The sequence below is a fragment of the Salvia miltiorrhiza genome, chromosome 3 (genome assembly GCF_028751815.1).
Source record: "Salvia miltiorrhiza cultivar Shanhuang (shh) chromosome 3, IMPLAD_Smil_shh, whole genome shotgun sequence".
Taxonomy (NCBI): Eukaryota; Viridiplantae; Streptophyta; class Magnoliopsida; order Lamiales; family Lamiaceae; genus Salvia; species Salvia miltiorrhiza.
The window spans coordinates 28,587,664-28,612,739 of record NC_080389.1 but is presented as its reverse complement, the minus strand read 5'-3'; the positions used below and the strand labels follow the sequence as shown (position 1 = coordinate 28,612,739).

At 37.1% G+C, this 25,076-nt stretch overlaps 1 protein-coding gene and 1 long non-coding RNA gene across 3 annotated transcripts; one reads left to right on the top strand and one right to left on the bottom strand.

Moving 5' to 3' along the window:
- Positions 1-3,496: 3,496 nt before the first annotated feature.
- LOC131014019 (glutamate--tRNA ligase, chloroplastic/mitochondrial-like) lies at positions 3,497-9,166 on the bottom strand. Of its 2 annotated transcripts, XM_057941957.1 has the most exons (5): positions 8,862-9,166; positions 5,218-5,238; positions 4,253-4,350; positions 4,132-4,161; positions 3,497-3,861 (listed from the first exon to the last, which is right to left on the bottom strand). In XM_057941957.1, the coding sequence occupies exons 1-5, from the start codon at positions 8,910-8,912 to the stop codon at positions 3,771-3,773; spliced, it is 291 nt and encodes a 96-aa protein (XP_057797940.1). In that variant the 5' UTR covers positions 8,913-9,166; the 3' UTR covers positions 3,497-3,770. The 2 variants fall into 2 exon arrangements, with proteins under 2 accessions (XP_057797940.1, XP_057797941.1); XM_057941958.1 differs by lacking the exon at positions 4,132-4,161.
- On the top strand, positions 5,432-7,484 carry LOC131014020 (uncharacterized). Its single transcript, XR_009097941.1, has 3 exons — positions 5,432-6,153; positions 6,225-6,335; positions 6,971-7,484. It is a non-coding gene; the product is annotated as an uncharacterized LOC131014020 (long non-coding RNA).
- Positions 9,167-25,076: the final 15,910 nt, after the last annotated feature.

The following is a 25,076-nucleotide window of genomic DNA, read 5'->3' as shown; positions in this document are numbered from 1 at the left end:
TGGCAACCTTGTCTGTTCTGGCATCCCCGCCAAAGCTGGCATCATAGTCTACTCTGGCATCCCCGCCAGAGCTGTTGTACTTCTCGTTCCTTTAGTTGAGAAACTGGATCAGTCAAACATCAGTGTTTGACTCTGCCTTTAATCGCTACATCGGTTGAGTTCTTCAGTCTTCAGTCTTCAGTCCTCCTGTCTTCAGTCTTCAGAACAGTAGCTAAACTAGAAAAAGAACTCTAACACTTGAGTTCGAAAAGTTATAGTCTATTACAAGGAAACCTTAACGATTTTGGTATAATCAAAACTAGGGCAAGGATATTTCACTAAGTGCCCAATAAAAATGAAATAAAATTAATGTAGAAAAAGAAAACAAAGAGAAATTAAAACATTTTAAATTTGAAAATATTCATAACATATTCATTTTAAATTTATTTTTGATGAAATTTATTGTTAGGTCTCGGAAGGTTTAGAATAGATGTATGGGGGGGGGAGAAATACACCTATAGGCTATTTTTCAAATCACACAAGACAACCTTTAGAAGTTAACTGATACTGACGAGTTTGAAAGATGTAAGCAATTAAAGAAGATATCAGTCAAGCGAAGGTTGAAGACTGATACTGAAATAACTTCAGTGAAGATATCAGTTAAGCACTAGGCTTTGACTGATATACTCGTAGAGGTTCATCTGTCTTAGATTTGATCAGAGGAGTGTTATGAATCTTACTGACTATCCGAAGATTAATCAGTTAGACTAATAACACTGGCAGCAAAAAACTTATCTTTTGAAATAGTCTTTGTGATTAACATGTTGTCAAGATTTTAGTTTATCTTTGGAATTTATCAGTTTCAGTTAACAAAGAGTTTGTGCACAGATAAGAAAGTAATGACTGAAAGCGATAAACGAGAAAGGGGTTTTTACGTGGTTCGGAATTCAATTCCTACGTCCACGGTCAGTTGATCACACTGACAAATACTCTAGGCTTATATTTACGGGTGCACAGCAAACCTTGAACTGAAAATACACTTTTCAGTACCAACACACCGTGTTGGATTTCTCTATTACTTAGCATGCACTAGGTACTAAGATCTCTTTGGAGTCAGAACACTGGTCTAAACTCCACACTACTGAAACACTCTTTTCGCTCAGTCGAAAGGAGGTTCAAAAACTACCAACTAGATACAGAGAACAGGCTCTCTGTAATCAACAACTTAGGCTTTGGATAAATTATATTTGCCTAAGGTTCTAAGACAATATATGTAATCAGTAGTAGATTGATTTTGGCTTTAGGATTCTCTTCTTCGATTTAAACTTTGGAAGACTTTGATTGGCCGAGTGTCGATTTCGGTAGCATTTCAGCTTGTGTATTTGAATCGGTGAAGATTGAAGTGATCCTCGAGCTCCATTTATAGGAGAGGTCTTGAATAGATCCGTTGGCGGAGATGGTCTTCAAAAATTCATCCGTTGGAGAGAAATTCGAACTTGGCTGAGGCTTCAATCTTCGAGGTTCCTTATTTGGTGAGAAACGGCTACTCTGGTACAAGAGAGACGACGTCTCTGAAAAGGTAATCGTCAAAAAAGAATGCTCTGTAGAGAAAGGACGATCCTCTGTATCTAGGCATTTAATGCGGCGGTACTTTGAGTGTGTGGCTTCCTTTTAACGTTGGAGTTTCAGTCCAAGGAAGAATGTCAACTGATACTTGACTTTAGTATCAGTCCTCTGATACCACGTAGCCAGCATTAGATGAATCAGTCATAACTTGTCGCAGCCCACCGTCTAGCCATTGATAGCGTAGATCGGGTATCGATACGACTAAATAAAATAAAGGAATAAAGACTGGGGAAAACTAACTCAACATCAAGCGGAAGCAAAATAACAACTCTTGCTAATTCTAGCAACATAATAACTTTTCAAGACAAAAACATCGGCATCTTTATAACGCCAAAGTATCGAGATTCTCGTCATCATTTACAAAGCAGATATAGCTCAATATTTACAAGGATTCGTATTATGCAGAGTAACACAAGAAAAGGGGATCAGACTATATCTATGGAGACATATGGCTGAGAGTATATTCCTTGATTAAGTCTAAAATAAACTCCAAAATCAAAATGCTACCATATGAAATGAAAATACGGTAGATAGTAAACATCCGAAATAACAACCCCGCCAACACCAGGCCACCCTCCATCCTTGCTTATCCTGCACATTTAGAAATACATGCAGGGCTTGAGTACAGAATACTCAGTGGACATAACCCGAAAAATAAATGAAACTTGCTCATTAGAACTATAGATTGAACTTGCCACAGTTTTAAGCAGATCACAGCGGTTTTAGTATAAATAAACCTGTGAAAGCTAAATCTCAAATATAAGCATCATAAATATCAAATGAATGATTGCGCAATTAAAATACTCAACATGTAAGTACCACATCTATGATTCATCATCAAAGGTACCGAGAAGTAGGCCTCCCTCTCGAGTACCGTGACCGGCCGACCCGATAGACGGCTCACAGTCATCTCTGTGCACAAATCCAGCTTGAGGCAGGACCGAATTCGTCCCATCAGTAGAGGGTATCAAACAAGCTCATTATCGAAATAATTGGCAAGTCAAATGTTCAAATCATAAATCATCTCAAAACATTTATCAAGTCATATCATCATTGTTATTTGAAAGCTCATATAATTGGTATTTCAAAATAATGCCCTCATGATAAGCTTAGCTTACTTCAAGTGGTACTCAGGGTGATCTTACTTGCATCCTTCACTACAAAAAAAAGGGTTTTAGTGGCGACAATTTTTGTCACTATATGTGTCAAAGTCGTCACTAAAGCATCCTAGTGACAACTTTTGTGGTCGTCGGTAAGTCGTGGCTATATCAACCGTCGCTAAAAGTTACAGTGACGACGAAAAAATATTGTCACTGCAAATCTATTTATTGTCACGGATGATGTTGCCACTGAATATGATTAAATTGTGACGATTTTACTTTTATCACTATATTTTGAAATTTGTAGCCACGTTTGAAGTTTGTCACAATAGTTTCTGTTTGCAGTGACATGATATTGTTGTCGCTGTAATTATGTAATTTAGTGACATGATACAAACGTCACTAAATTTTTCAGTCAATAGTCACAATGTATTTGTCGTCACTACAATTTTCTCATTTAGTGACATGATTTCTATCGTCACTATATAAACCAACCTATAGTCGCATGTTTTTATCGTCATTAAAACATAATCATTTAGTCACATGTTATAATCGTCACTATACATGTATAATTATAGGAATTATTTTAATATTAAAAACTTCTTTAAGAAAAGGGCGTGATCACATTTATTTCAAAAAAATCGAATTATAAAATTGATGTAAAGGCTTCTTTAAGAAAAGACGTGATCACATTTATTTCTAAAAATACTAGATCGAATTGCAAAATTAATGCATAAGCTTCTTTAAGTAAAGACGTGATCACACTAAAAAGTCATATACAAATTGCGAAATTGAGGCAGAAGCATATTTATGAAACATCATAAAACGATGTCTTTCTAATAAATAAAAGATAAACATAGTCAACTAACTTTACATTAATTAGAACTCGGTATTTGACTACTTTGATTTAGGCCTTGAATGATAGCAGGGAGTTAGCTCTCAAAAGATCTTCTACTTGAGATTGTAGCTAATTTGAGCTTCTAAATACTCAAACCGAGAGGCCAACTCTTCATTCTTTTTCTTCAGCTCTTCATTCTCATTTTGCAAATCAAGATTAATCATCTCTCATCTTTTGGATAGTGGCTTCAATCCATCTCCACATGTACAAAGTCGGCTTTCTCCTTTTTCTATTCTCTCTATTCCGATCGCTAATTTTCTACAAAGGAATAATACTAAGCATAAGTAGACAATTGGCGTGATTACGTTCATTTCTGAACTATCATTTCAACAATCAATCACTGCATAGTATTTTGAAGACCATATACAGAATGACTTGATCACGCTTATATGATAATTAGTTTTTCTACATAAAATTGCAATACAAGCGTGAACACGCCTTTTTTCGGGAAAAAAAAACTAAAGATATCAGATCCAACTTACATCATTCCAAAGAAACGCACCTAGGTAACAAAATATCAATGCTTACCTCAAAGTATTTGGCAAGTACTCTTCAGCTCTGAATGCGAATACTAACCGTTACATACCAATACCATAGACAACTATAAACAATAAAGTAAGAAACATTTGTATTAGGTTGTAGTACTCACCTAATGGCATTTGAGATAGCCATGGTAGCATCATCAACGGTTACACAAAAGTTGTATACAGGTTGCCCTTTACTTCTCATAACCACAAAATCTCTAAGGGCATGTTTGTTTGACACGGATTCTGTCCTGGGAAAGTAATCTGATTCCAAAATATTAAATTCCTGTGTTTGGTTAAATTTTTGTCAGATAGAGAAAGTAATAAGAATTCTGAAAATAAGGAAAGTAGTACAACTTTCCAGGATTCTTATTCCTAGCTTTTCTTAAGTATTCTTTTTCCTCATTCTCAGGATTCTTACTTACATATATATCCAATATTATTTTTTTATAAAATGAGAATTATTATTATTATTATTATTATTATTATTATTATTATTATTATTATTATTATTATTATTATTATTATTATTATTATTATTATTATTATTATTAATAATAATTAATTCATGAATTATTTTAAGAAATCATAATTTAATTCTTAGAATTATGAATCATACTTATTGTTATTATTATTATTATTATTATTATTATTATTATTATTATTATTATTATTATTATTATTATTATTATCTAAGAAAAAAAATGAATTTAATTTTAGAATTATAAATCATTTATTTAATCTTAATAATGTACTTTGTTGTTACTATAAAATTAAGGGCAAATATCACTTTAAACCCCGAACTATTTTCACACTATCAATTATATTCTGAATTATTGAAAATAATATTTAAACCTTGAAAATTATATTCTGAATTATTGAAAATTAAGGGTAAATATCACTTTAATTATTACATATATTAATTGAATATATTTATTTAATGATACAATCCAGAATCCTAACAATTTATTTTTGATATTTCCAAACACTGGATAATGAATTTATTAGGATTCATTTTCCATGGAATCATTTTCCTGGGAATAACAATCTCAATTCAGATTACTTTCCTGACAAACAATCATGCCCTAACTGTGTTAAGATTCCAACATACCTTCACAACAAAAGAAAACATGTTTAAATCTCAATCGCAAGTTTCTGAGCAAGTAAGAGAGTATTTGGCAATCAATCTAAACAAGAAATTCCATGTACACATCTATTTCTCCACATCCATAATTCCATTTTGGCATTCTATATATACTTGAGCCATAACAACTTCAAACAAGCTCACTACTACAAAATTATACATACATAACACTTAATACATAACGGTTTTTTGAAAAAACCGTTATGTATGAGCGCACTTTTAGGTATAGATAACGGTTTGACAAAAAACCGTTATCTATGTAGTGTTCTCCATACTCATAGATAACGGTTTAAGTTATTCCGTTATGTTTGTGCGTTATCTATTAGTTGCATACATAACGGTACTACAAAACCGTTAGGCCGACCGTTATCTATGAGCATCCTTTTATAACGGTTATTTTAACCGTTATATATGAGCACCTCAATACTGTTATGTATTATTTTTTATACTTATTTTTAAATTTAATTTTATTATAAAAAATCAAACCCCTAACCACCCCCACCAAATTTCCCCAAATCGAAGACGTCGCCTAGTACCCTCTCTATCTCTCAGCTCTTGTCGCCGTCGGAGATGCCGTCCACCGCCGCCCTCTGTCCGCAGCAGCAAAGCAGGCCGAGCAAGGCGAGCGTTGGGCTTGTGCTATTGGCGGTGATAGGCGTCGGACAGAGGCTCTTCAGAGGACTGCAGACCATCCTCGCGCGACGGGGAGTTTGCAGAGACAAGTCGTAGCAACGCTGGCGGTGGACGGTGAATGATCGAGACGTGGAAGTGCATTTCGGCGGCCATCCAGACGGCGGCCGAGTGTACGACGGCGGCGGGCTAGGGTTTTCAAACCCTAGCTGTGAAGAAGATAAGAAACGGGTCAGAAAGATGGGTCTTCGGGTAAAAATAAAATAAAATTCTTTCTCACTTCGTTATTGTGTTTGGAATTTGAGCTAATTTGCTGAGTTCAGGGCAGGATTACATATGGAGGGTTCACAAAATCCCAGGGAGCAAGAAATGGGAATTGGCCATGAGAAGCCATCAATTGTGGGAGGAGATGGCTGCGAGCATCACGAATCAAGGTATGGATCCTTTGTTGGAGCTTGGTTGGACGAAGACAAGTTCAGTTCAGATATTGGATTTTTTTTTCTTACCTCAAAGAGTTCTTTCCTTGTTTGTTGATATAATATGATTTGTTGTTGTCGACTGGATTCAACAAATAGTTAAATGAGAAGTTGAGTGGTGATTACAACTATTATGGAAAGAGAAGATGTAGATTAAGTAGCTATTCGTTGCAAATTTTGACTTGATAGCAATAACCCTCCCTAGTTACATTTTGGATGCAAAGATTGACAAACAACACAAGTTATTTACTTTACTATATATGTCTGCACCAATTAGATGTGGTGTTAGTCTGTTAACCTATGACTTTGTCTAATTTGATTTTTCATTGTATTTAGTTGACATGTATATGATAATGTTAAGGAACCAAACTTTTTCTTTCTTTTATTAGTTGAAATGCATCTCAATGCAGGAAACATGGGTAAAGAGGAACATGGTGTTTTTACTGTTTTATTAGCTCCATTTTTGATGAAATCGACAATATATAGTTATAACTTGTAAACCCTCTCTTTCAGAATTAGAATTACAGTAGGCTCTTACAGTTCTATGACCCGAAAGATGTACATTTACTCTTCGTTATGTCTTGTAATGCAAGATACTGGTTTCAGTGTTGCTGCAAGTTACTTAATTAAACGATACTCCTGGTCTGAAGAAGGCTGATATTGGAAGTGCCGTTCCTTTTCAGACCGTCGTCCATCTGTCCGTCGGCAACTCACGCACACCGCACACGGTAAGCCCTCTCTCTCAGAATTAGAATTACAGTAGTCTTTTTCTTATGTTTTTAGAATTAGAATTACAGATTTGCTTGAATTTGTTTCGAATTTTACTCTGTTATTGTAGTTGGGTACATGGAATATTGCTTAGTTTCATTTTATTTGCTAAACTTAATCATGTGAAGCTTTTATTATTAAATGAAATGTAAAGTATTTTCATAGGACTAGCAGATAGCTTGAAATTTGATATTTTGGTACTTTGATTTGGTATCTATTTTTTCATATTCATCGCTCTGATTTCATGAAGCATAGATGGCGTTTATGATTTTTAGTTGTCATTCTAGCTAGGCATTGACATTGAACAACCTGATGAAATCTTGAAACCAAATTGCCATTTAATTTCTCGTCCTTTTTAGTTATTTATGGGGCTTGATGATGATCTTGTTGCAGATCCCGGGTGCTTTGCAGTTTTTGCAGCTTGGAGAAAGCAGCGTTGCATGCTTCGGGTGTACTGCGCAGGACACGGAAGCACTTATTCTTGAGGGACAACAACAATGAAAAACCTCATCTTCTGCTGCTCCAGATGACCGAAGATTTTGATGAGCTTAAGTTCATGTGAAGTTCCTTTGAAATGGTGGTGTGGTGAGTTAGGTGGTGTTGTGGCTCCATTGAGATTACAGTGGTGTTACACCATGAATAGAAATTCGATGAAAATCCCTTTTTTTTTTTTTTTGAGTTGGGCTCAAAACATTATGTATGAAGATTTTGGATGATAATGTATGAATATTGTGTGATTATAATATTTTGAATGTTATATATTATATGTTATCTATGTCAATGTCATTTTGTTATTTTAGAACTATTAATTTAATTTTTGCGATAAATAAAAGGAAAATTAAAAAAATATATTCTTGTTATAAAAAGTGCAAAAAACTGTTATAAAAAGTGCAAAAAACCGTTATGTATTTTCTATCAAAGATAACGGTTAAAACCGTTATAAAAAGTGCAAAAAATTGTTATGTATTTCTATCAAAGATAACGGTTAAAACCGTTATAAAAAGTGCAAAAAACTGTTAACTATGATTAAAAAAATAAAAATAAAATTCTAATACATAACGGAAAAATCCTCATACATAACGGTATAAACCGTTATGTATAATCATTATAGATAACGGTTTCATACCGTTATGTATGAGCGTCTCGTACCGTTATCTATTCTCACATACATAACGGTTTTTTAACCGTTGTCTATGATATGTATCATAGATAACACCACTATACACAACGGTTTTTTTGCTCATAGATAACGGATTCTAGTAGTGGCTATGTGATTTCACAAAATGCACGTTTATAATAATGTTTAAAACTTTGAATTTGTATCACTTTTTGCTTAATTTAAAATCAGAATAAGAACTTAATCAGAAATAAGATAAAAAATTCAAGAAGGGGCAGACTTTTAAAATTACAACAAGGCTAGAATATAAAAATTGGATCAAAGTTGATGATTTAAATGAAAAGTTATCCTTCAAATCATTAATTAAGCTTCCTATTTTTATGTTTGAGTCTGGATTCTCATATTAATTACCTTGAAATATTAATCTGAAATTAGCCCCATTCTATGAGCATAAGGCATTTGCTCATTAGCATCGTCTTTTCTATTTGTCACTGAACTGCCAACAATATATCCCTAAAACCCCAATTCAAAATAAAAAGAGAAAAAAAAAATAGCATTCAACATACAAGCAGCAAGCAAGAGCTTCTTAGCCCCCTAACCTTATAAAAATAAAAGCGCTGAAATTGGAGCCGGCTGTTCAAAGCTTCCATCCTGTTAGAATCTGCAGGTCCAAATCTTGTGCAATTGAACACACACTAAAATATAAAATCAACACAAACCTCTTCCACTCTCATTTCAAAATATATTTTTCATACATATCAACTAAATCAATAAAGTAAAATAAGTAAATATCTTTTACTTTGGTTTTACTGATAAAATAAATATCTAATAATTGATTTAATAAACTGGAATTAACAACAATTTTAATGGAAACTGACTAGGGGCTGGTGGCGGAGGAACTGGGGCTGCGACATATATATATATATATATATATATATATATATATATATATATATATATATAGGGAGAGGTTCAGGAAAGAACCATAAATAAAAGAAGACCGGAGAACCATTTTCAGTCATTCGATCATCAAGATCTACGGTGGATGCATCATATTGTTGGATGAATGCAGATCCTGGGTTCGAATCCTGAAGGGAGCATTTTTTTTATTTTTTTGAGTGCATTAATTTTAACAGCGGATGCATTAATTTTTACAGTGAATGCATTAGATTTGATGGTTCTCCCGTTCTCACAAATAATGTAGTTCTCTCTAGAACCACACCCTATATATATATATATATATATATATATATATATATATCGGGAGAGGTTCAAGAAATAACCATAAATAAAAAAAGAACGGAGAACCATTTTCAGCCATTCGATTATCAAGATCTACGGTGGATGTATCATCTTGTTGGATGGAACTGGGGCTGCGACATATATATATATATATATATATATATATATATATATATATATATAGGGAGAGGTTCAAGAAAGAACCATAAATAAAAAAATAACGGAGAACCATTTTCAGCAATTCGATTATCAAGATCTACGGTGGATGTATCATCTTGTTGGATGAATGCAGATCCTGGGTTCGAATCCTGAAGGGAGCAATTTTTTTTTATTTTTTTGAGTTCATTAATTTTAACAGCGAATGCATTAATTTTTACAGTGAATGCATTAGATTTGATGGTTCTCACGTTCTCATAAATAATGTAGTTCTCTCTAGAACCACACCATATATATATATATATATATTTATATATATATATATATGTATATATGTTTAGTGACAACACCATAATCGTCACTGATATATAGTCTCGGTAAATATTGACAATAATATATTTTATCATTAAGTTATTTTATTGTGACGTGACAAATAATCGTCACTATAAATATATGGCTATAGTGACATAAATAAGATCGTCACTATACATATATAGTTATAGTGACATAAATAACATTGTAACTAACCTTTAGTGACAAAAAATATTGACAACAACAGAACTTGTCACTATTATAGTTTTTTTGTGACAAAAAAAAAATAGTATCACAACATATATGTTTGTAGTGACAACGACATGATCGTCACTGACGTATAGTGATGATAAATACTGACAAAAAAAAATTGTGTCACTATTACACGTTTTTGTGACGACAACATTTATTGTCGCTACATATATATTTATAGTGATAAAATTATGGTCGTCACTAACATATAGTGACAATAACTACTGACAACAGTAAAATTTGTCACTGTCACAATATTTTGTGACGATAAAAATTGGTGTCACAATACAGCCGTTTTTAGTGATAAAAATTTTATCATCACTCAGATTGTCGTCACAAGAACCTATTTTTCTTGTAGTGCTTTCTAAGAGACTAACCTTAATCCTATTATAACACTCATCATAATCACACTTCGACTTATCTCAATCTTATAACTAATTACTACATTAATAAACACTAATCTTATTCTCGACTTATCACTCAAATAGATCTAGATTAAAAGCAATCAAGCACATAGAAACACATAGACACATAAGGTACATAGAAACACATATACAAATTATCACACACAAACGTCATTCTGCACTGTCCCAAACCAAAACTTAAACGTATTTAACCTCGGACATTTCCTGCATTCGAGGGTCATATCAATGAAAATCTCATTGAGTCTAGTTTCATTTAAAAAAAAAGTAGGTTGAAAAACTCCAAGTGGTTTCAGAGATATGGCCGTTCTCCTACAGTTTACCATATCCGGCAGTTTTGCGCAACTGAAAGTTTCGATTTTTGAAAAATAGTAAACATCGCCGAAATGGCTTGATGTTTTTTGGATAGCTAGCTAACACAATAAAATATTTACCATAAAAATTTGGAAGGTAAAACCTTGCGGAAAGATACTGAAAAAGGTGGCTCTAGGGTCTGTTCTTCACAATTTTCGGTAGAAAGTTGCAGTTGGAGTTTTGCATTTTATAAAAATAGTAAATGAACTCCAAATGACTTGAAATTTTACGAGGAAATTCAAGACTCTCGTAAATATTCATCATAAAAAGGTTAAGACTTTTAGGTAACAAAAACCAATCGAAAATAGTAGGTCAGTGGCATCTCAAAATAGCTCCAAACTTGAATATAAAAGCAAAAGCCTCATCTCCAAACTCCGTCGATGAAAAATTCTCAAAAATTAAAATTAAACTCTTATAACACCCAAGAACATGAATATACAATCATACGACTAAAAAAAAAATCTCGACTTCTCCTTTGACTCATCATTTTCGGTCCTCTCATATAATTTTAGGGGATGATTCGTTTCATCTCATATCGCATATATAAACTCAAATAATCATCACATAGCCATATATGTTCACATTTAACACTTAACTCATCGTATATGAGAGATCTCATGTAACATACAAACTAAACTCGGCGAAAATTTACAATTCATTGAAAATTTACAAACTAATTATGCCATGGTCCTATATAGGCTCCAAATAAGATGTAAGCATTATCATTTGAAGTAGGGATCTCATAAATCATGAATACCCAAATTTTAGTAAACTAAACTCAAGTGAATTCACATATATGCAACAACTAATCAAATTGATTACAGATACTTAGTCTAGACATGCTGTTAATCAATTAATTATATCCAATTAAAACATATATCTCATAAATTAAAAAGTCTAAATTTTAGTCAAACTAACCTTTTAGAAAATCATTAATCATGCTCAATTAACCAATTAAAACTTAGATTCAAGCAATTAGTTCACTCAATCATAAATATAAGCATTCATATAATCATTTCAAGTTGCTGAAATGAAAATTTTATTGAAAAAAGAAGTTTGAAAAAAACCTTGAGAGCACAGGCCCAAACAAGGAGATGAGCCTCAAAAAAGAAAGCCTAAAAAAATTGATAAAAACATCTAAACCCTCGCAAAAATGAACAAACAATGCAAAGGGAAAGCAGGACCCAAAACAACGCAAGGAACAGCAAGCCACCCTTCCAGGCAAGGCAGCGCAGAGCAGAGCAGCAGAGCCAGAGCAGACTACACCAGAGCTACAGAGCCAGAGCAGACCTCGCCAGAGCCGCCAACACCAATTCCCCAGACCCAGAGCAGACCAGCATCAGCCCGACAGATCCAGAGCAGACCCGCATCAGCTCGGAAGATCCAGAGCAGACCCGCATTAGCTCAGAAGATCCAGAGCAGACCAGAACAGAGGGACACAAGAACCTGCAAACCAAGGAAACATTGGAGAGAACAGGCCAAACAAACAAAAGGGAAAGGCAGAAGGAACAACCACCACCCAGGGCCACCAACCAGGAGGAGACCACCCTTCCAACCAGGTCAAACAAACCCCATCACAACCTTCAGAACAGCGAAGGGACCCAAGCCCTCAACAACCACCATCCTCGAGGAGTGTGCAGAGCTAAGGCATTGAGAAGCAACATCAAGATAATACAAACAATCCGATCAGACCCAATTCTCCGCTAGCAGTGAATCTTCTAATGCATTTACTTTTATGAATCTCATTCCTTAATTTAAAACTGATTAGAAGCTTAACTTTGAAGGCCATCTTCACGGGATGAAGTAATTGGAGGTAACCGAAGACTTCCCGCGAGGTTTCCCATGTTCATAATGAGGAGACCATCAGAGGAGCAGAGACCAGGAGCTCAAAAACCAATCAACCAATACAAACTAGAGATAATAAGCCTATTGCAATGAAGACACTCCTGCTAGCATCTACCGGACAAATCACGTCAATGAAAGCTTATGTTGCAACCAAAACCTTAAACTCCTTACACAGGTCAAGAATCGCAGGACAAAAGGGACCAGGCCAACCACCTGAACCAACACAAACCAGAGCCACATGGAGCCAACACTAAACCAAAGGAACGAGAGAGGCTCAGAAACCTGTGAAGAAATGGCAATCACCCAAAGCATGCGGAACCAGGAGACAACCCACAAACCAAAAGAAAACAAACAAAAAAGCAAGAGAATGACAGAGACTTCCCTGGAAAATACAGCTCCCTCAATTGACAATCCGAACATAAGGCAGGAGCCTCTTGTCATCGCTAACCAGCTGAAGGATATCTGGAATCGCAAAAGGCCAGAATCCTTCCTCCTCCACCGAAGAGGCCATGAAGTCAGCAACATGATTCCCTTCCCTATAAATGTGAGTGATAATAATATGAAGCTCAGCAATGGAAGAGAGTACATTCTGCCAACGGCTGAATAACCTCCAAGGAACCGTGTGAGAACGCAAACGGAAGAGATCGACCATGTAAGTGCAGTCCGTCTCAATCCACACATAATCCCAACCCTGCACCACAATCTGCTCTAAAGCAATGATGAGGGCAAGAAGCTCCGGCTCAATCGCCCAGCCACGGCCAGCAGAGAAATAGAAGCAACCCAAAACAGACAAGGAGTCCCGAAAGACCCCTCCAGCATGAATAAGTGGAGGGGAGCCATGAACCGAGCCATCAATATTAATCTTCCACCACGGATGAGAAGGAGAAAGCCAGAACACATATATGTAAGAAGTAGGGCGACGGGTCTACCCGGCACCCCAAGACCATGAAGAATAAGCAGCTCCTCAACAGAATTAGCCATCTTCCCCAAACTGAAACGAGAGGCTTCCAGAATGAAGGCTTTGACCTGAATAGCCAGAGCCACAGCAAAAACCGGAGCCTCATCAAAAATAGCTCTGTTCCGGAGATTCCAGAGGCTCCAAATGGCAGACATAACACCAACTCGCCAAAGATTGTCCACCTGCTTGCTCGCAGGCATTTTCATAGCCCAAATGATCAAACTCCCAATCTCCTGGATCGACGAAACCATCCACCCTAAACCAAGTGAAGAAGGAGCCCTAAACATGTCTAGCAATAGCACACTCCCAAAACAGGTGACCGATATCCTTGCCCGTATTCCTACAAAAAGGACACCAACCCGGACCAATGTAACCAGAGCGACGCATAGAACTGGCTGTAGGGAGCCCACCCAGAATAACGCGCCAAGTCATTGATGGAATATTAAATTGAATTAACGTTCCGTTTGCTCGATGATCGTTTCTTGGATTATTATTAATTTATCATACAACGATTAATCTTAAACATGCTCCTATGAATTTAACAGCTGCACGTAGGTGTTAGGAATACTTACTTGTAAAGTGGATGCAGAGGTTGTTGATGATTGTATCGAAAGACTCCAGTTCTTATCTTCTCGACTGTATCCCGCTCAGCTTTCACCGTTGGATGGACAACGAGCTATGAAAGTCCCAAGCTGGAAAATCCCACACGTTTTTCTGCGCCTACCAGCTCTCTCAAAAACTCTAATTTTATCAGTGTGTATTTCCTGAAAGCTGACAGCTGTATTTAAATAGAAAATACAGAGGGAGGGGGCGTAGGTTTAGGGTTGGAAGATTTCCAGCTCTTTCTGGGCTAGGAGACTTTGGGCCAGTCCAAGGACCAGATACAAGGAATAAAGATGGGCCTCAAATAAATTAATTTATCTATGGTCAGCCCAGACCATAATTAATTTATAAATATCAGTTCATTCCACTAGAGAACCGATACTGACTTACCCCTTTATTGCCGGTGATGAGTCAGGGCTTGTATTTAGACTTATTAAATCCTCGTATTTAAAATATCCGACATCCATTAATTAATTATAGCTCTGACAGCCTCAATTAATTAATGTCTTTTGTAATCCTTAAGCAGTACCGCTCAAAACTTATTATTGCGTCTGAACTTAATCAACCTGCAGGGTTTAACGCAATAAACATTATTGAGCTCCTTAAGGGGATGTCATTATACTATACGGATACGAGTACTAATACAGATAATCAAATATCATATATTAACCGCTATCACCCAAGATACAGAGTACTCAAGTTGCTATATAACTCTCGCTCATAGTAAATCAAAGTGATAAACGAATCAACATATATATCTGAAATCATATTAGTATTTGTTCGCTATTTTATTTAACACGCCGCAAGTGTACGGGTGCAATTGTGTACAGTAGCAAGCAAGGTCGTATTCCACAGAGACTGAATTAACCAATTCCTATCCTAAATTATCCTACTCTATCTGGACAAACGAAATTAAGAGTTTTGGTTTTGAAAACAAAATAAATAAATAACAGAAAAGAAAATAAAGCAAGCTGTGAAACAGAGAAACAGATAAGAGAAGATTTCCCAAGGCAAAAGTTTCAACAGATTCTCCTAACTAACATGTTCAATTCAATTAATAAGATGATTCCTAAGGCAATCTCAAAACTAGTCTATACCCACTCCCGTGACATACAAACTGTTGATTACATGCAAGGCTACCGTCCCCGGATCGCACTTCTAACATGCAACTCCTAAAAGCTCATAGGATTAACGCCCTCACAAATATCAATTCCCTTTAGAATTAAATATATATGTTCTATGTTCTTAGTTCAGGTAATAATTATCATCTCCCGATCTCAAATTAAAACCTATGATTATGCTAAATTGGTGGCCAATCAATAAAGCAAACAATTATAACAAGAACATAGAAAGGAATAACAATCTCAATTAATTGAATCAAACAGTCAGAAATTCAAATCATGTCTACTCCCTAAACCCTGGGAAAAAGGGATTCTAGCCACACATAGACATATGACTAAAAATCAATATCTCAAATAAACCAATGAACATTCAACAATAAAACCGTAGGAAAGTTGAGAATCTTCAATCTTGCTCTGGCTCCGTTCTCCGTCTCTCTCAGCTCTCAGGAAAAGTAAAATATGATAAAAGATGATAAAAGGTTGCAGAGAATAAGTTCTTGGGGAGTATTTATATGCCCTAGGTGTTGTAGCTCTCAAAAATACCCAAAATCGCTAAAAAAACGATTTTTGGGCGGAAATACAGCGACTCGCGCGGCCACGTCGCGCGGCCGCATGGCTGGCCCGCGTGACGAAACAGAACTTCTGACAGCTTTGCGCAGCGATTTTGTTTTGGCTCGTTCTCCCTCGTCCGAACTCTGATTTATGATCCGTTTGCACTCACGAACTCCTATCGAGACGAACTACAACTTGTATTTCAGCTAATTCTTCCAAATTCTGCTTCTTTATTTCTGAAAATACGTTCAAACACAAGCGAGTGACAAGTTCTTGACCAAAAACCAATATAAGCTCAAAATAAACCATCAAACACACAAAAACCTCATAACTAACCATCAAATATGACACACCAAGAGGTAAAAATGCATGTTTATCAACCCCCCAAACTTGAACTATTTTCTGTCCTCGGACAAAACAAAGATGAACCAAGAATGAATCAACAAGAGTGCAGAGAAAAATGGATAATATTGTGGCTTCAGATTTGTCAATAAAAATACCAACATGCATTTGTATCTCCAATCATCAAGATATCACACTCATGACAAACTTCAAATTGTGGTCTCAATGACTTGCAATCCTCACCAAAAAGATAAAGAAAATAAGAACTCTCAACTCTCAAGTGTATCAATCAAAGATATGGACGTGTTTACACTCAGTTCAAGCAAAACAAGTACTCAACCATAAGCTTGTCAATCGTCTCACCTCTCCACCACTTAATGTGTGCTCTTATAACCAAGATCAAAAAGGTCTTCATTAAGGGTTGTAATGTAGGCTCTTTGGTAAGGTGGGATATATTTGGCTGAGTGACTAAAAGATACTCCTCAATGTAGCTCGATCACCAACCTTATAACATTCTAACTCAACAATCATCCACCTATCACAAAAACCAAATTTCCAATACAAAATCCATCACAACACAATAATTAATTCTCATGATATTATGACTTTCTGAAGCATCCTATGTACCCATTTTTTTTCAATTCTTTTTTCTCTCTCTCTCTTTTTTTTTCTTTTTTTTTTCTTTTCTCCACCATTCTTTTTTTTTTCTTTCAACAACTTGTAGGGTACTAGGATTTTCAATTTAAAACCACAAAACATAACTCATGATCATTTATCTCCACAACCCAATTATCTCCTATCAAATAATCTCCAAGCTCCCACCCATGGCTAAATCAAAGAATATGGAAAAATAAGGCTCAAAGGGGGTGAACTAGGATCATATAAAGATATAAGACAAATAAGGGATAAATAGGCTAGCAAAGATGGCCTTCTATCATCTCAAAGTTATTAAGCACACTATGTGACCTCGAGGGAGAAACCAAGACAAGTTCTAGTGAGAAACATGCATGCTCGAACAATCACTCATGAATAAGAAATAAGACTGTAAAATGGTGACAGTCAAGGCTCAAATCTCACAGCTTATTTCATTGATTGCAACATCAAAAGAGACCATGCTTATCATTCATCATCCATGCTCAATCTCAACAATATCGACACAAACGCATGCAATTTCACAAGTTTTAAACAGAAATCATCATGAACCAGTTATCCAACAAATCTCTACACTACTCACATCATCATCAAGGTAACATCACAGAGAGAACACCAAAGCAAGACTAAACAACTCAACAACGACACAAACAACTAAAACAAAAAGTGCACCCACGAAGACACATCCCCCCAAACTTATTCACCACCAAGGAGAATAAGTTTGAAAATGATTTGTGGGGCACAAAAACAAACTAACAAACGAAAAGAAACGAACTAACCAAGATTGGGTTGCCTCCCAACAAGCGCTATTTTTAACGTCGTTAGCTCGACGATCCAGCAGGTATAGGTGGCGGCCACTTTTCATCAAATTTGAGTACATCATCTGTTGCGAACCAATGATAAGGTGGTTTTCCAACCTTCAAAATTTCTTGAAAACTATGGCCATCCTGTGAACAATCAAAAGTACTACTACACTCCAAAAAGTTTTCATCAGATGAATCAAAATTAAAATCAAAAGATGGAGTTAGATAAAAGCTAAAGAGACAAGCCTTCAATGATTTCCCTTGGTCGATGCAAGTGTCGACTACATTTAGGACATTGCGCTCTTCAACACTTTTAAAATTTTCATCCTTCAAGCTTATCTCAACTTTCAGAACTTCTTGCTCTTCTTCCATCGCTTGAGGCTCTTCATATGATGTATCACTTTCGAGCTCAATGGTCATACACTGCTCTTTTGGACTCACCACGGTATTGCTTGAGAATTGGCCCGACTGATATAGATTGCTAATAGCAGTGGTCATTTGAGTCATCTGAGTCTCAAATACCTTCATCTGAGTCACTACAGCAGCAGTGGTAGACTCAAGCTTCTCCATCCTCTCATCTAACTTGGAGATAAATTTCATCAGCAGCTCTTCCAAATTAGGCTTCTTCTCCTCATTGATGACTCCATTGGTGACAGAGAAGCCTGGTGGAGCCTGAAACACGTTATTCGGGCACCCTCCATGATAGAGTTGTTGCCAACTCTGATTGTTTCCCTGTTGTACTCTTTGAAATCCACCCTGCTCAAAATTCCTGAAATTTAAATTGCTGACAAAATTTGCCTCTTCCATCATCATCGGATTTTTCACAGCTGACTCCATCTTAGCAATACTCAAAGCATTTATCTTGGAAGACAATGCAGCGATTTGAGTGGCTAACAAAGTAACTGAATCAGAATTTGTGGTGGCAGCAACATTCTCCAAATATACCCTCTCGGCTGGCCATTGATAGCATGTATTGCCCATGCTATCAAAAATCTCCAAAGCTGCTTATGCACTACCTGGAAAAACTCTAGAACCAAAAAATAAGAACCAAAAGAAAAATAGAGAAAATAAATAAAAATAACGAAAAAAAATCCAGATTAGTATCAAATAATCAACAGATAGTACTGATAAAAATCAATCCCCGGCAACGTCGCCAAAAACTTGTTCGCTATTTTATTTAACACGCCGCAAGTGTACGGGTGCAATTGTGTACAGTAGCAAGCAAGGTCGTATTCCACAGAGACTGAATTAACCAATTCCTATCCTAAATTATCCTACTCTATCTGGACAAACGAAATTAAGAGTTTTGGTTTTGAAAACAAAATAAATAAATAACAGAAAAGAAAATAAAGCAAGCTGTGAAACAGAGAAACATATAAGAGAAGATTTCCCAAGGCAAAAGTTTCAACAGATTCTCCTAACTAACATGTTCAATTCAATTAATAAGATGATTCCTAAGGCAATCTCAAAACTAGTCTATACCCACTCCCGTGACATACAAACTGTTGATTACATGCAAGGCTACCGTCCCCGGATCGCACTTCTAACATGCAACTCCTAAAAGCTCATAGGATTAACGCCCTCACAAATATCAATTCCCTTTAGAATTAAATATATATGTTCTATGTTCTTAGTTCAGGTAATAATTATCATCTCCCGATCTCAAATTAAAACCTATGATTATGCTAAATTGGTGGCCAATCAATAAAGCAAACAATTATAACAAGAACATAGAAAGGAATAACAATCTCAATTAATTGAATCAAACAGTCAGAAATACAAATCATGTCTACTCCCTAAACCCTGGGAAAAAGGGATTCTAGCCACACATAGACATATGACTAAAAATCAATATCTCAAATAAACAAATGAACATTCAACAATAAAACCGTAGGAAAGTTGAGAATCTTCAATCTTGCTCTGGCTCCGTTCTCCGTCTCTCTCAGCTCTCAGGAAAAGTAAAATATGATAAAAGATGATAAAAGGTTGCAGAGAATAAGTTCTTGGGGAGTATTTATATGCTCTAGGTCTTGTAGCTCTCAAAAATACCCAAAATCGCTAAAAAAACGAATTTTGGGCGGAAATACGGCGACTCGCGCGGCCACGTCGCGCGGCCGCATGGCTGGCCCGCGTGACGAAACAGAACTTCTGACAGCTTTGCGCAGCGATTTTGTTTTGGCTCGTTCTCCCTCGTCCGAACTCCGATTTATGATCCGTTTGCGCTCACGAACTCCTATCGAGACGAACTACAACTTGTATTTCAGCTAATTCTTCCAAATTCTGCTTCTTTATTTCTGAAAATACGTTCAAACACAAGCGAGTGACAAGTTCTTGACCAAAAACCAATATAAGCTCAAAATAAACCATCAAACACACAAAAACCTCATAACTAACCATCAAATATGACACACCAAGAGGTAAAAATGCATGTTTATCAGTATTAAGATCATATAAGTTACCGAGATCTTGATTCTTCACTTAAGTCAGATAGAAGAATACATCTCACTGTGGTCCTATCAATACGTTATGACGTACCAGTATAGATAAGTAATCAAGACAAACTACTTCCATCTATACCGCAGCCTAAACCAATAACTTGTCCTAAAGTTATTTCGGCTATGATTATATTATATCTCTTAAGGTTATTCCAATTATACGGTCTTCTGTGATCTACAACACACCATATAATCTACTTATATAGAGATAAAGAACATACATATGCAATCATGAACCCAATCAGATAGGAGATTAAATAGTGAACACAGGATTCATTGTATACAAGCATAAAACGTTCTTGCTTTCAGTATACAAATCCAACAATCTCCCACTTATACTAAAGCAAAACTTTTAGTATACAATGTGTCTAAATACTAGCTATTACAACAAACACTTCACTTGTTCTCCCAGTTATACTGAAAGTTTTTCTCTAAGTGGGTGGCATCAACCGCAATCCCATCCCTCGAGCATGCTTCTCGTAGGCCTTTTGCAGCAAGCTCTTCGTGAAAGGGTCTGCTAAGTTCTCCAATGTATCAATCTTCTCAACTAGCACATCTCCTCTGCTTACGATTTCTCGTATGATGTGGTACTTTCTCTCTATGTGTTTGGTCGCCTTGTGGCTCCTGGGTTCCTTAGAATTTGCCATTGTACCCAAGTTATCACAATAAATTATGATACTCTTAGGCAAATTAGGAACCACTGCTAGATCCACGAGGTAGTTCCGGAACTATACAGCCTCCTTAGCAGCTGCAGAAGCAGCTACATATTCGGCTTCCATGGTGGTGTCTGTAATACATTTCTGCTTTGCACTCCGCCATGATACGGCTCCACCTCCCAAGGTAAACACATAGCCAGAGGTAGATCTCTTCTCATCCCGGTCAGCCTGGAAATCCGAATCTGTGTAACCCAAAGGAGATAGACTGTCTGATTGGTAAACTAGCCTATAATCTCGAGTCCTCTTCAGGTACTTGAGAATATGCTTTACCGCAGTCCAGTGTCCTGGTCCAGGGTTCGACTGATATCTTGCAACCATGCCAACGACATAGCAAATATCAGGTCTCGTGCAAAGCATTGCATACATGAGGCTACCTACGGCGGAAGCATAAGGTATCTTCCTCATTTCCTCAACCTCATTAGGTGTCTTAGGACACATGTCCTTAGACAGAGGAATGCCATGTCTGAAAGGTAGCAAACCTTTCTTGGCATTTTGCATGCTAAAACGAGCAATCACAGTATCAATGTAGGACGCTTGAGATAAACTCAACATCATTTTCTGGCGATCACGGACAACCTTGATCCCCAGGATGTACGCTGCATCTCCTAAGTCCTTCATTTGAAACTGTTCGGATAACCACTTCTTTATGTCCGATAATAGCTCAACATTGTTGCCAATGAGGAGGATATCATCTACATAAAGTGCAAGGAAAACCACGTCGCCATTGGCATCTAAACGGTACGCGCAACTTTCATTTTCACAACGAGTAAATCCATAGGATTTAATCACCTCGTCAAAATGCTTGTTCCATGACCTCGAAGTTTGCTTAAGTCCATAAATGGACTTCTTCAGCTTCCGTACAAGATGCTCTTCGCCCTTTTTCACAAACCCTTCGGGTTGCTGCATATAGATGTCTCTTCCTTCTTCAAGGAAACCGTTTAGAAAAGCGGTTTTAACATCCATTTGCCAAGCCTCAAGGTTCATGTGGGCTGCTATGGCAAGGAGTATTCGGATAGACTTAAGCATGGCAACCGGCGAAAAGGTTTCATCGTAATCTATACCCTGTTCCTGGGTATAACCTTTCGCCACCAGTCTAGCTTTAAAAGCTGCGACTTCGCCATCCAAATCTCGCTTTCTCTTGTATACCCACCTACTACCTATAGCTTCGAAGCCATTAGGTAGTTCAGTTTTCTCGTATACATCCATAGCAGTCATGGATTCTATTTCAGAAACCATGGCGTTGTACCAAGAATCTGCATCTGTATCTTTCATTGCTTGTCTAAAGTTATCAGGGTCGATGTCCTTTTGTTCATCAACAAGAAGAAGATCCGAAGACTCTCCCAAGAACATAAATCGATCGGGTTGAACTACAACCCTCCCACTACGACGAAGCGGTGGTGGTACAACTGTGACAATGGTTCGTGTAGTATCCTGTGGTGCATTCACTTGCACACTTAGCTGGGGTGATGGAATCGCCTGTCCATTGCCTTCGATTTCTTGAAGGACAATCTCAGACCTTGACTTGTGTTCATTTATATAATCCTGTTCCAAGAATCGTGAGTTGGTGTTAACAATCACTTTCTGATCCTTATGATTATAAAAATAACCACCTTTCGTTTCCTTAGGGTATCCTATAAACAGCACTAACTCGCATCTAGGTTCCAATTTCTTCGCTTCCTTGTCTAGCACGTATGCAGGACAACCACATACCTTTATATGGTTCAAGTTGGGCTGACGCCCTGACCATAACTCGATAGGAGTTTTAGGAACCGATTTGGACGGTACCCTATTTAGCAGATAAACTGTTGTTTCCAAGGCATATCCCCAAAACGAAATAGGCAATGATGCATAACTCATCATTGATCGTACCATTTCCATAAGAGTTCTGTTTCTTCTCTCTGCTACACCATTCTGTTGGGGAGTACCCGGTGCAGTCAATTGGGATGTAATCCCACATTCTGACAAGTATTGCAAGAACTCGTTTCCGAGGTATTCGCCACCGCGATCAGACCGCAATGACTTGATAGATTTACCCCTTCTCTTCTCCACTTCTGCCTTGAATTGTTTGAATTTCTCAAAGCATTCAGACTTGCGTTGAAGTAGGTAAATATACCCAAATCTTGAGTAATCGTCAATGAAAGTGACGAAATACTCATACCCACCACGAGCTTTTGTGGACATCGGTCCACACAAGTCAGAATGAATCAATTCTAACACATGCGAGGCCCTATTCCCCTTGTCCTTAAAAGGCCTTGCCGTCATCTTTTCTTCTATGCAGGATTCGCAGGTTCTAAATGGAACAGCTTGAAAGTCTTTCAAGACACCATTTGAAACGAGCCTTTGGATCCTATTTAGATTGATGTGGCCTAACCTTAGGTGCCATGCATGCGTATATTGTTCATGAGAATAATATTTCCTCTTATTCGGATTAGGACAGATTTGTGATGTAGATGCAACATGGACAGAATTTTTAATTGGACATGTAATAGTATAGAGAGAGTTGTTCAAAATTCCAGAACAAATAGTCATGTTATTTTTCATGATAGAGACACCCCTATCAAAAGTAACAGAATATCCATCCAAAAACAATTTTGAAGCAGAAATTATGTTCCGCCGAAACTCCGGCACATATAAAATATCTCTCAAAACTAAAATGTCATCACCAAAACATAAAGATAAATCTCCAATAGCAACAGTTGCGACCTTCGACGCATTGCCCATGGAGATGGTGATCTCATCACTTTCCAGCTGCCTTGTCGGCTTGAAGCCCTGCAAGGTGTAACAAACATGATTAGTTGCCCCCGTATCCACTACCCATGAATGAGTAGAAAACGAAGCTAAACATGTCTCAGTTACTAGAACTTGTGACGTACCTTGTCCCTTTGCCTTGAGCATCGGACAATCTTTCTTCCAATGCCCAGTCTTGCCGCACTTGAAGCACTTTCCCTTTCCCGTCGGCTTCTTCACGCCGCCGGTAGGGCCGTCCACTTTGGCTTTGCCACTCCCACTAGCTTCGTTGTCATTCTTTCCCTTTGGACCTTTCCACTTTTTCTTCCTGCCTTTCGATGAAGAAGTAGATCCTTTGGCAGCGACAAGAATCTCTTTCCCTTTCCGCGTGCCCATGACTCCCTCCGCCGTAACTAGAGCATTCAACAACTCATTAAGAGTATAGTTGACCTTGCTCATAACGACATTGAGACGGAAGTTCTCATAAGATTTGGGGAGAGTGTTGAGGATGATATCGACTTTGGCTTCGCCTTCGATACCCCCTCCTAGCAGATCAAGCCTGTCAAATAAATTTATCATATGCATGACATGATCGTGCACAGGACTGCCATCGCTCAGCTTACATAATAAGATTTCTCTCATTATGTTAAAGCGGGCAGATCTTTCGGACTCCCCATAAACCTCAGAGAGATTTAACATGATGCCAGCCGCGTCATCCATGACCTGATGCTGGAGTTGCAAAGTTTGCGACATAGTCATCATAATATAGCACTTGGCCATATTATTCGACTTGTGCCACCTCTTATGCGCCTCACGTTCCGCATCAGTCGACTGATCAGTTAAGGGCGCGGGACGTGGAGTAGTAAGCACAAAACTTTGCTCGTCAGCGTCAAGAATATACATTATGTGGCGTTTCCATTCGGTATAGTTAGGACCGGTGAGAGGATTATTTGCTAGAATATTAATGATTGGAGACATAGACATATCTGAAAGTAAACAATTTAAACATGTAAGAACATGAAGCACATAGTTCGTAACAATAATATTGTAACCTTTTGATAAAACAATATTAATGAAACCTCCAACGGCTCAAAGAATTCCATGTGCAAGCTACGTGGGGTGGACGTTTACACACGAACTCCTCAACCAGACTATTCACCTAGTCATTTAATTTCCATGTCAACTTAACCTTTTGACAAAAGAAATTAATAGTTGGCACCTTAACTAGACCATATCATCATCAAGAAGGGACTCCTTGGGGAG

What these genes read in the sequence shown, in the direction of transcription:
- LOC131014019 (XM_057941957.1), bottom strand. Translation starts at nt 8,912, where the DNA reads ATGGAAGCTTTGAACAGCCGGCTCCAATTTCAGCGCTTTTATTTTTAT. An exon ending in TATGTTGGAATCTTAACACA is followed by an intron (nt 4,351 to 5,217) that starts GTTAGGGCATGA and finishes AACAAACATGCC; the next exon opens with CTTAGAGATTTTGTGGTTAT. An exon ending in GCTATCTCAAATGCCATTAG is followed by an intron (nt 4,162 to 4,252) that starts GTGAGTACTACA and finishes ATTCGCATTCAG; the next exon opens with AGCTGAAGAGTACTTGCCAA.